General features: G+C 40.0%; 1 protein-coding gene across 1 annotated transcript in view; it reads left to right on the top strand.

Annotated features, from left to right (window-relative positions):
- dntt (deoxynucleotidyltransferase, terminal) overlaps nt 1–12,500 on the top strand; it is a 482,548-nt gene that overhangs the window by 175,298 nt on the left and 294,750 nt on the right. The window contains exon 9 of the mRNA XM_039775652.1: nt 1,779–1,881. Coding sequence (XP_039631586.1) covers nt 1,779–1,881 — 103 coding nt within the window. The remainder of the gene's footprint in view (nt 1–1,778; nt 1,882–12,500) is intronic.

The raw sequence follows: 12,500 nt of genomic DNA, 5'->3' as shown, positions 1-12,500 counted from the left end.
TGGGCATGACAAACGCCAGCGGCAGCCTGTCTATGAACTTAATTTAAACTTTAGGTTTACACCTTGCTTTGTTTCCGAAGTAGCAGCACTCATGAATATGGTGGCATATGTCACTCGCTCGGTTCTTATTGTTTCGCTGCCTTCTCAATTATATAATGCATGTTTTGTTCAGCGCATTTTGGAGCTCTTCCTGGTTTTCTACGTACTTCGTTGACAGTCAGTTCAAGTGATTACGTGGGAGGTGTGATGATGTCACACGAAACTCCGCCCCCCCACGGCTTTCGAGCTCAACTCCATAACAGTATATGGAGAAAAATAGCTTCCAGTTATTACCATTATGCGTAGAATTTCAAAATGAAACCTGCCCAACTTTTGTAAGGAAGCTGTAAGGAATGAGCCTGCCAAATTTCAGCGTTCTACCTACACAGGAACATTGGAGAATTAGTGATGAGTCAGTGAGTGAGTGAGTGAGTCAGTCAGTCAGTCAGTGAGGGCTTTGTCTTTTATTAGTATAGATATAAGACCATCGACCTTGGCTGCTGGTAGGATGTGAGTCAGTGTGAATGAAGCCCACATGATGAGGTGACTTTAGGCACTGCTAGGAAGGGTCTTTATATTTTGGTGAAGCTGTAGTTTGGGGGCTGAGCAGATCTCTCAAATAAATTTGTGATGTCCCAAGATAGGGGCAATTGTATAGAATCAAAGCCACTTTTTAGCCACTCTCTGTGTCTGTAATGCAGGTACTAACATGAATATTGTTCACTTGTCAGGGGTTGTCATTACCACCAAAAAGGGAAATGTTTGTCATATTATATTAATTGATTAAAGAGCAAAACTAAGTGCAGCATTGAATGATTTTATTCATTAATTGCTAATTGTCTGATTTGCTGAAAACATAAGCAGATTCATTTAGATGAAAAAAGTCAGCTGCAAGTGTAAGCGTGATTGACAACCTATTACTTCCCAAAGGATCCACCACTGAATCGAGGAACTTGAAGTAATGTGACCTTTTAAAGGTGTGAAATATATTTTAACACCAGAAAGGCTTTCAGTTTGCATTTAGCATTAAAAACTTATTAAAGTCTCTATTGGTGCTGAATTGTTGTAAGGTTGCTCAGGTCTTAAATGATTCATTCATCCATTTTTTTTTCTACAAATGCATTATGCCATTGGGGAGCCAGAGCTTCTCCTGGTAGTACCACAAAAATGGCTGGAGTTTTGATATGCAGGGAATCAGTCCAAGAAAGCCATAAACACATCAGAATGGGGCAGTGTAGAATAATCAATCAAGTCTTTTGTCAGAATTTTAAACGTCCTGCTGGGTTTAGGATTAAGGGCCTGTAGAAGTTCTACTATGAGATTCCACTTAGAACTTCATTTTAAATATAGCAAATATGTGTTTGGCAGGATAAAACATAGTAAAGTAATAAATCTTAGTTAAGACCTCACTGGTGAATTATCTGTTACATAGTACATATTTAGATTGTTTCCTGCACTTCTGTGTATGGAGTTTATGTATTTGTCCCACGTTCTTATGGGTTTTCTCTGGCTCTGTTTTTCTGTTACATTCCTTAGGAGAACTGGCTTCTCTACAGTAGTCCAGAATGAGTAAGTGTAGATATGTACATGGCTGCCCCCCCAGTGATGAACTTGTTTCCTATGCAGGACTGGTTTCTACCTTCTGCCCAGTTTTTCTGTGATAGACTATGACTCCCCACATCCCAAGAATGGATGAACTGTATGTATTTTATTCGTTTTTCTTTTTTAATTTTGTGAAGGGGCAAGGAGTTTGGTCATGATGTGGATTTCATAATCACAGCTCCTGAGAATGGAAAAGAAGTTGGTCTCTTGCAAAAAGTTCTAAGTGAACTTACATATCAGGTAAGCAATTACTCAGCTACTATTTGGAACAGCTTTATGCATTATTTTTTGTATCATTATTACTATAACTGTTAGACATGTTTATTGTTCTTTACAATTTATAATTTATTATGTGTTAGAGTTTATAAAGGTAACATATTATTTGATTGCTAGGCATCTTTTCTGATTATAGTTTTACAAACTCTTGTTTCCATATATAAAAACTAGAGGAGCTATGTATGTTGCCACACTGTAGTCTTCTGTGTATGCTTTCTAATTCTAAACTGATAATACACCTCACTTTAGTTTTCTCTAATCTGAGATAATTTTTGTCTATCTAAAAATTTGACAATCTACATTACAGAATGTGTACAGATGTTGAGATATATTGCCTATTTGTAGTAAATTATTTGTGCATTTAAAGTTTTTAAGCAATTATATGTCCTGTTTTACATTAGTTTTGATTGTATACACCTTTAGGATCAGCTGTTTGGCTTTGAAACTCATTAATCAACACTGGGAACACTGTGAAAAGAAGGCACAAGAAAACCTTCTTCTAGTTAAATTAGGACATTTTCTATGTTTTTCAATATACTTTTTGCTACTTCTGCTATATGTCTTTCAAAATATTGTATAATATTAATATTACTTACATATCAGCAGTCACCTGCTAAACAGATTTCATCACATTTGGCAAATGTAATTAATACTAGGCAGCAATCCATAGTCAAAGTCATAGTCTTTAATAAAATGAGCTGGCTAGCACCTTCTACACTTGAAAACAGCATTGGGAATTGAAGCTTGTTCAATTATACATAAATTGGCAATCCTTTTGGGATGACTTTTATCATAAGTTGTAGATTTAAACCACTGTTTGATAGCTTTATTGGATTCAGCTAAACATTAGTATGTATTATTATTTTTGAGGTAAAGAAGCCAATTTATCTAGGCTGAAATTATCTAGTACACAATTTCAACTTCTCAGTTACTCTTTGTATTGATATTGGCATAGGCATTTTTTATTAATGTACCACATAACCTCATATATTGCAGGCCAGCCTTTCCAACTCATTTATAGGACACCAAGACGTTTAACTCTTTTATAATCCTATTAGATGACAAACTTAGATGACCTAAAAGCATGACTCTTTTATTGCTGCATATATCTTAAAACAAAATTTGAGAAAACATATAAAGTGTGCATGTCCCCAAAGCATATTAATAGTAAAAATAATGATTATAAGACTTTTTTATCTGCTATCAGTAATGGTGTAGTGTCATATATGTTGTGATATTGGCATAAAGCAAAAAAAAATCTTGTATAAGGTGCACTGTGTACCACTGAGTCACTAAGGTTTTGGTAGAAAAAGATCGACCAATAAGATCTCCGCATGTGGCACCATTTAAAGGGGGTCTTATGCCCAACTTGCACAAAGGAGCTAAAGCATTATTATAAATTTGCAAGGGTTTACTTCATTCACTAAAGGCAGTGTGGTCAGATGTGTTCACCAATCTAGATGAACTAGCTGCTACAGAGCAAGCAAAAACACCAAATAACTGGAAATACAATAAACTGTTATTTTATTATGGTTTTCTTTTCTTATTGAATACTGAAGTATTTTTTATTTCATTGGCTTTTTAACATTTTGAATTGTTGATTTGTTTGTTTGGGATAATAATAACAGGCAAATACCACCAGACTCCGTCTGTGACATCATAAGGTCAATGCCCTTTGACATCAATGGAAACAATTAAAGAAAATCAATGAAACAAAACAAAAAATGGAAAGAAATGACCCATGGCCTTATTTCCTTATTCATTGCTGTCCTTCAAGGTTCCATCTCTTGGTTGGGTGGTTATCTAACTGGTTGGTGTTACCCGTTAGCTTCAGTCAGATACCTTGGCCAGGGGGTGTACTTACCTTACAAAAGTGAATACTGTCAATGAACCTGTCAGTTTAATGCTAATGATCTTCATTTTTGGTTAACTTAAAACTAATTTTCATCCATTGGATGAGCTTTGTCAAGGCCCTTACACAAGGATCATCTGTCTCATGACACAGCAGCTATCCAAAGAGGCTCTGATGGAGACTTTATTTAGTTGGACTAATATGGCCAAAGCAAAAAGTATCCACTTGGAACTTCATTCTAAATAAAGCAAAGCAGAATGCCCAGTGTGTCTACGCCAAATTGATATCATGTAAAGCACTGTTGGAGATGGCTGGGGGGAAGAGCCGGCTGGGACACCCAGGAGGACCAGAGGAGGGCTTACGCCTTCTCCAGACCATTTGGGGGCAACTTCCCTGGTAACTTTGGGGGCCACGGGTACAAAGCTATGAAGCTCAACCCTGTGGGGTGCCGTGGTCACTGCCAGGGGGTGCCCGTATGCCTTTGGCGCCCTGGACCTCAGCACTTCTGCCACACCCGGAAGTGCTGGAGGGGAAGAGAAGCAGGAACACCTGGAGTGCTTCCGGGGATGCAGCCTGCTCTTCTGCCACACTGGGATGTGTCAGTGGAAGATTGCCGGAACACACCTGGAGCACATCTGTGGGAGTATAAAAGGGGCAGCTTCCCTTCATACAATGGCTAGAGTCGGGTGGAAGAGGATGAGGTCTCTGGAGGAGGCAAGGAGGCGGTCTGAAGAAGCAAGGCATTGGACTGTGTGGCCAGGACTTTGGGGACTTTTGGGGTTTGTGAGCACTTAATTGTATATAATTACTGCATGTATAATAAACGTGTGTGGGGTGATTTACACGTGTCTGCCTGTCTGTGTCCAGGCCAGCGTTCACAGCACATACTGACACACATCTTATGAAACTTAAACAATGTGTAGTAGTCTATGTATGAAACTAGTGGTGATTTAACCCTTTTGTGATCATAGTTTTAAACCCTGCCTGGCAAAAGCACATCAAATGTTCCACATAATCATACAAAAGAAGGATTAAAAGAAATTATACTGTATCATTTAACCCAACATACTGTAGATATCAATTTGGATTAAATATTATATATAGTATACTATGACAAGATAACTGTTTTATCATTATTTAAAATGTACAGTATGAAATGACTTCCTGGGCAGTGTATTAACTGTTTACCAATGGGAATGACCAAGAATAAAAAGTGCCAGAATTCCAAACAAAAAAAAAGGTTATTTATTAATAGAAATAATTCAAGGGAATAATGTCCAAAAGAAGAAGAAATAATATGCAATTCCAAATAGGAACCAAACCTTATCTGCCCTTGACTAAACAGAGTGCCTTTCTGTAAAGTAGAGTGGCGTGCCCACTTAACCCACCAATCAAATCAACAGTGCTACAACCACAAAAATCCTTCTAGTTCACCTTCCATACTCTCCTACTCTCTCCACGTTCTGACCACACAAGTCTCCAACCAGTTGAGTGACTTCCAGCTCGCCCATCAAGCTATGAACTTATTCGTGAACAGAATTCTTCACATCTGAGTGTGATGTGGCCGGAATGATAATTTGCATCTGCAGATTTGAGGTCAAACCATTCTCCGAGAAAAGAATGGCTTGTTGTCTTTAGGTAAGAGGGGGGAAGCTATTTCAAGTAGAGAAGGTTCTTCCAGGTCTTATTCATGAATGAGGGTAGTGTGGATTATGAAAGTGATCAACCAATCTGTGCAGTGGCAGCATTTTTTAGACATTATACTGGATTGTGGTAGTAAAGAGGGTGGTAAGTCCTTGGACAGGACAGTTGGACAGTTAATTTTTTCATCAGTCTGTAGTACATACTAATCCTCATCTATAGTCATGAGTTCTAGGTAGTAGCCAAAATAATGTAAATGTCCACAATGTGTTTCCTATGTAGGGTTGCTGGGCTAACTCTGCAATATACATGGATGTTAAAGTTAGACCCCAGCTTTGATTGAGGTGGTTTGGGCAGATAATGGCACCACCCAAGGCATACTGGAGGAATTATACAGTATTTCTTCCTTGGCCTGAGATTGATTGAGAATATTTCTAGGAGGAGCTAAAAGAAGTTGCTGCAGATAGGTTTGCCTGGTTTACTCAGCTCTGCATTGTTGCTATAAGCATTGTTGTTATTAGGATAAGCAGACTGAAAGTGAAGTGAACCGACTACTTGTATTTCACCCTCCAATACAACCATTATTTACAATTATATCACTAACTGTTCAGTTTGCAGTCCTGTAAAATATTTTCCTAACCTCACAGCTGTTTGAATTTTCTTTTTTTCATTTCAGTGGTTGTTTATTTAAATATTGCTTTCTAATGTGGTTGTTTATTTAAATATTTATCTATTAATTGGAAAATTATTGAATTCTTTTAGGGTTCCCTTCATCACACATATTTAATCAATTTACATCACTTCTTATTGCCAATTTCTTTCTTTAAGTGCTCCTGCCTGCTATCATTGTATAGATAACTAAAATGATTCTGAGGTGAGCAAAAGGTCAAGTCAAGCTGCTTAGCTCTAGGCAGGTGTCTTAATGTTTCTCACAATGTCTTTACAATAATTTCAAGTATGCTAACATAATCAGGCAGAGTACCTCATAAAATGTGAATGGCACTGACTCACATTGAGCTGAGGTATTGCTGAAGTCAGTTTTTTTCAGCTGGAATGTCATACAGTTCGTTCAAAAATGCTCCTTTGCATCTTGATTTCTCTCAATAGGTCCTCATACATTTTTATGTGCATCATTCCAGAAAAGTTAAAGAAAACAACTCTTCACTGTGACAAGATTTTGCTGGATTTGTTTCTTTTTTAGTTTAGTTTATTCTAATATGGTGGCAGCACAGAGGCATAGTGATTATTCTTGGATAGTGGATTTAAAACCAAGGTCATTTCCCCGTTTGCATTTAATTCACTTCTTGCAGTCCAGCTTTCTTCCCATATCTTAAAGACCCAGATGATGGGTTGATCCATGACTCCAGATTGGCAAAATGTCTGAGTGTATTTGTGAATGTTTTCGTGCAATGGGTTGATCCCCATCCAGTGCAGGTTCCTGAATTAGTTTACACACTAATAGAAAGGATGCTTAATGGTGTCTGGCTACTCACATTAATCCCAGTTCATTTATCTAAGTGTAAACAATTTCTCTTTTCTCATTCTATGCCAGCAAATAGTGGCTTTGGTAATTTTATTGTACCACAGATAAAAACTGCCACAAGGGTAGTTTAAGAATAGGACCAAGAGATGACATACAAAATGTTTGCCAGAAGGCTGAGAGAGGTCAAAATTGTCATGATCTGAGTTGTATTTTAATTTTTTGCAGTTGTTACTTGATCTTACTAAAAATAAACAAGTCTTCATTTTTGAGGTTTGGAGGGCAAGAACCACAATTCGTTCAATTGTTTATTTATTTTATTATTTTTAATTCATTTTATTAAAAGCAAGTAACATTCCATACAATGAAGGCTAAATTCATTTTAACCTCCACCCAAGTGAACGAGAGGAAAACCATTGCTTATTCTAAAATGTCATTGATTAGATTCTGCCAGGTTTTTAAAAAGTTTTTAACAGATCCTCTAAGTGAGAATTAGATTTTTTCCAATTTCAAATAGTATATAACATAATTTACCCACTGACTTAAAAGAGGTGGGCTAGGATTCTTCCAGTTGAGCAAGATAAGTCTGCATGCTAGTAGTGTGGTATACATGATTGCAATTAATTAGTCCTTCTCTAATTTAAGCCCATTTAGGAGTACACTGAACATAGCTGTTAATAAAGGATGTCAACTCTTGACTTAGCGGTATAACCATATAATTTTTTTATGGTTCAGTATATTAGACATTGAGTTCTTCGCATAACTTTTTACACAACTGTGCAGTCTTAACCACTGTCATATTAATTGTAACAAACTTCAGTCATTTAATCCTAATAATCAGTCCTTTCTCAAAGATTTCATCCAACATACTAACTTAAATTAGTAATATGGATGTGACTGACATTCTTACTGTATATGTCAGTATATGCATGGTGCGATGTCATTTGCTTAGTACAGTACTTCAATGACCATACTTTTGTAGAAGCATCTGCTTACTATATACACTCACCGGCCACTTTATTAGGTTCAAATGCTTGTTAACACAAATATCAAATCAGGAAATCACATGGCAGTAACTCGATGCATTTAGGCAAGTAGATGTTATCAACACGGCATGCTGAAGTTCAAACCGAGCATCAGAATGGGGAAGAAAGGTGATTCAATTGACTTTGAAAGTGGCATGGTTGTTGGTGCCAGATGGGCTTGTCTGAGTATTTCAGAAACTACTGATCTACTATATAACGACTAATTTTCACACACAGCGGTCTCTAGGGTTTACAGAAAATGGTCCAAAAAGGCAAAATATCCTGTGAGCAGCAGATGTCTTGGGGCGAAAATGCCTTGTTGATACCAGAGGTCAGAGGACAATGGCCAGATTGGTTCAAGCTGATAGAAAGGCAACAGTAACTTGAACAACCACTCAATACATCCTACGTATGCAGAACAGCATCTTTGAATGCACATCATGTCGAACCTTGAAGCAGATGGACTACAGTAGCAGGACGCCACTCCTTTCAGCTAAGAACATGCAATTGAGTCTACAGTTCACACAGGCTTCACCAAACTTGCACAATAGAAAATTGGAAGAACATTACCTAGTCTGATTAGTTTTGATTTCTGCTGTGATATTCAGATGATATGTTCAGGATTTGGCATCAACAACCTGAAAGCATGGATCCATCCTGACTTGAGTATCAACGGTTCAGGCTGGTGATGGTGGTGTAATGGTGTGAGGCATATTTTCTTGCTGCAATTTGGGCCCCTTAGTGCCAAATGAGCATTGTTCAAATACCACACTCTACCTGAGTATTGTTGTTGACCATGTCCATCCCTTTATGACCACAGTTCACCCATCCTCTGATGGCTACTTCCAGTAGGATAACACCATGTCACAAAGCTCAAATCATCTCAAGCTGGTTTCCTGAACATGACAATTAGTTCACTTAATCCAACAGAGTACCTTTGGAATATGGTGGAATGGGAGATTTGCATCATGGATGTGTAGCTGACAAATCTGCAGCAACTGCATGATTCTATCAGGTGAATTTGGTGCAAAATCCCTGAGGAATGTTTCCAGTACCTTGCTGAATCTATGCCATGAAAAATTAAGGCAGCTTTGAAGACAAAAGGGTGTCCAACCAAGAACCTAATAAAGTGGCCAGTGAGTGTAATCTGTATCTTTCAGAAGAGTGGTCAGTGCACATGCAGGGTTCTAATCAGTCCGAGTAGAAAACTAGTAACCTGTCAAAAAACACATATTTCATGAATCTAAGTCAAAGTCAAAAGAAAGCCATAAACAATCTGAACCTTATCCTGTTTTTATATCTTTTTCTTTGCTTCTTATGCTTTAGTGCTAGGCTATTACAAGTTTTTTTTTTTTTGAATTGTGGAAAATTCAAATGTAAAGCAAACAGAGCTGCACACATTACACTGCAGCTTACAAGCAATGGAGGTCATTGCCAGCAAGAGTTTGGCAGTGCACATTAAAAAATGCATAGAAAAATGATATGCAATTACAACAACTAACAACAGTTAAAATTCTAAAAGTGAAATAGAGTGAACAATCAACAACAAGAGTAAGAAATCTAAAAGTGAAATAAAGTCAATCAGAATATTGCAAATAAAATCCAACTTGCAAAACACAAATTGGAATCAGCATTTTCTTTAATGAGTTTCCAAAGAACAGTACAGTACAACAATACATTAATTCAACATATGCAGTGGTTTCTATTTTTCTCCTTTACGGTATGTAGTACTCTTAACCAGCAATCAATCCCTCCAAAAAACAGGAGTTCAGTAGTATTTGAGGTTGAAGATTTGCATATGATTTAAATAGTACACTTACAGATGAACAAAACTAACCAGAGAGCTATTAATGTTAAAAGTTTTTAGGAAAAGTGCTCCATTTGGCATAACTCCAAAGAGATTTTTGAATAGATAAGTGACTGTTCAGACTCTGACAGCATTTCAAAGCAAAGTAAAAATAGATTTTCAATAGGTAGCAACTTGGGGTTAAAGACGAAGTGTGTGGCCTAGAAAAGCAGGCACATCTTAAAACTCTTGAAGGTTGGCTTTGGTCCTTATCACATTTTGAGCAGGGAGAGATAAATATAGCTTATGATATTAAATAGTGTTAATCTATATGTGACAAACATTATGGAATAAGTGTGTTACTTGAAGAATTATTTTCCACTCATTTTCTGTGAATACAAATGTAAAATCTCTTTCTTTTAGTTGTTTTAAATGCGCTATATAAATAAACCAAATTATTAAATTCTCAGTACAGTTCATTACCCACAAGACAGTAGAATATTTAGAACAAGGAATGGAAAAAATATATTTTTATAGTTTTAGAAGGGAATACCTTAAAATGTCAAATTCAAATGGAGAGAATTCAAAATAAGAACAAATGTATGAAACAAATTCAATTAACCTTTCTCTATTCCTGGGAGACAATATGACCCTTGGTAGTGGAATGATACATGCCAGGATATCTCTCATGTGCCACTTTCTCCCCAAACTAAAAAACCCAACATAACTGATTAATTGAAAAAATACTGTAAATACCACAGAGGAATTTATAATTGACTAGTTTATGTCAATACTAGACTCCATACAGCTCAGCTTTCCATGTGTGTTTACTAATACTTCACTAAAACATGCAAGAGCTCAAACATGAGCAAAAAAGATTAAGGTACAGTTTAGCATTGGTCACCATGACAAGCAGATTAAAGTGCTAGAAGACCAGGTTCCAAATGAACAGATTTCCAGACAACAGGAACTAAAGAAAAAATGTCTGCATTAAAACTGTTAAAGAAAATGCAGAAAACATCCATTACAGAGTTTCTGAAAAAGTTCTGACAAGTTATACAGTGTTTCCTACTCTATGTGATTTCTCTCCATTGCTGGACAGAAGCCACATAATTCTTTCCTCATAAGCGTTGTGGAGACTGGCCCAGACACAGACAGGCAGACACGTTCATTTCACCCATAAACACGTTTATTTACAGTAAAGTCACAAAGTGCACCACAAAACCCCCAAAAGTCCCCAATGTCCTGGCCACACAATGCCTTACTTCCTTTAGGCCGCTTCCTTGCCTCCTTACTTCCAGCTTAGTCCTCTCCACTCCTGACTCTCGCCCCGAATGAAGGGAGGCGGCCCCTTTTATCCGCACCCGGATGAGCTGCATGTGCTCCCCGGCAATCTCCCGCTGACACGCCCCAGTGTGGCGGAAGTGCCGGCTGTTCTCCTGGAAGCTGTTCGGGTGTCCCTGCTTCTCTTCCCCCCAGCACTTCCTGGTGTGGCGGAAATGCTGAGGTCCAGGGTTCCCAAGGCATTGGGGCGCCCCCTAGCGGTGACCACGGGACCCTACAGGGTTGGGCTTCCAAGCCCTCTACCTGTGACCCCCAATGCAACCAGGATGGCGGCCTCCACGTGATCCAGGGTGGGTGTAGACCCTCTTCCGGTCCCTCAAGGCGTCCCAGTCGGGTCGTTGCCCCTGGCATCCCTGACAGTGCCCCACAGCCAGCAAAGACCACTCAGGAGGAGCGACACATCCCACGAGGGCAGCTTACCCCTGAATCGGGTCCAGCTCCTGGTCAGCCGAGGTCTGGCCCTGTTCTCCCCACAGGGATAGGGGTGGAGACACCACCTGAACACCACCACTTGGTGTCCTCCTGTGCCTCACACAGGCTGCGCTCCCCCCTCTTACCGGCACCCCGGGGCCCACTCCTTCGGCACCCCCTCCGAGGTTTTCGCGCCCCTTTGGTTGGAGCCACTCTCTCCCTCGCAGCCTCCTACACCGTGGCGACACCCGCACGCCAGCGGAGAGTCCTTTCAGCTGACGGCCCGTCTCCTGAGGGTAGGTTCCCAACGAAGTGGGTCCTACTGCTTGTCCGGGGTCCAGCCCTGAAACAAAGAGAAACAAAGGGGCAGAACCGCTGCCTGGACACCCTTCCCTGGCGTCTCTTTGTGCCACGCACTGGCAGCGTTCCCCCCTCCATCCGGCACCCCGGCACTTGCCTGTTCGGCACCCCTTCCGCAGTTTCCATGTCCTTCCTGTCGTCGGAATAGATGGAACTGCCTGCACTCCTTTCCTCTCTGCTGACCTCAAGTATTCCCTCTGCCCCCGCAGAGGGCGGCCAGCTTATGGACGTGTGCACCCAGCACCATGTCCCATCCTATCGGAGGAACCGGCATTCACTCTCCGATTCCTCCTGTTGCTCTGGGACGCCCTGACGGTCTGAGTCTCCTTATTGGAAAGAAAGAGACTCCTTCCCATCTGCGTCCCTGTAGAGCAGCGCGAGACTGCTGCCAACTCGGGGCGGAGGGCGCTAGGACCTGGGGCACTCAACAGCCCCTGTCCTGCCAGCCCCATTCACTGTCTCTCCCCTCATTGCGAGCACAGCCCCCTGCGCCACATCCACTGTCGGAGGACTGCTTACTTGTTGCTGATCATTACAATCACAGCCATTTTCAGCAGACCCTCCTTCATGCTGTACAGGGACGGCTATACTCACCTTCCCCGCCGTACACCTCCGGCTGAAGAATCCAGCGTCGCGCTGTCTGATCGCCGTTAAAAGCTTTTCGAAAGACGCGACCGCCTTCAT

Source organism: Polypterus senegalus, chromosome 1, assembly GCF_016835505.1.
Source record: "Polypterus senegalus isolate Bchr_013 chromosome 1, ASM1683550v1, whole genome shotgun sequence".
Classification (NCBI taxonomy): Eukaryota; Metazoa; Chordata; class Cladistia; order Polypteriformes; family Polypteridae; genus Polypterus; species Polypterus senegalus.
The sequence above is the reverse complement of the archived record's forward strand: the minus strand, read 5'-3'. Positions and strand labels throughout refer to the sequence as shown.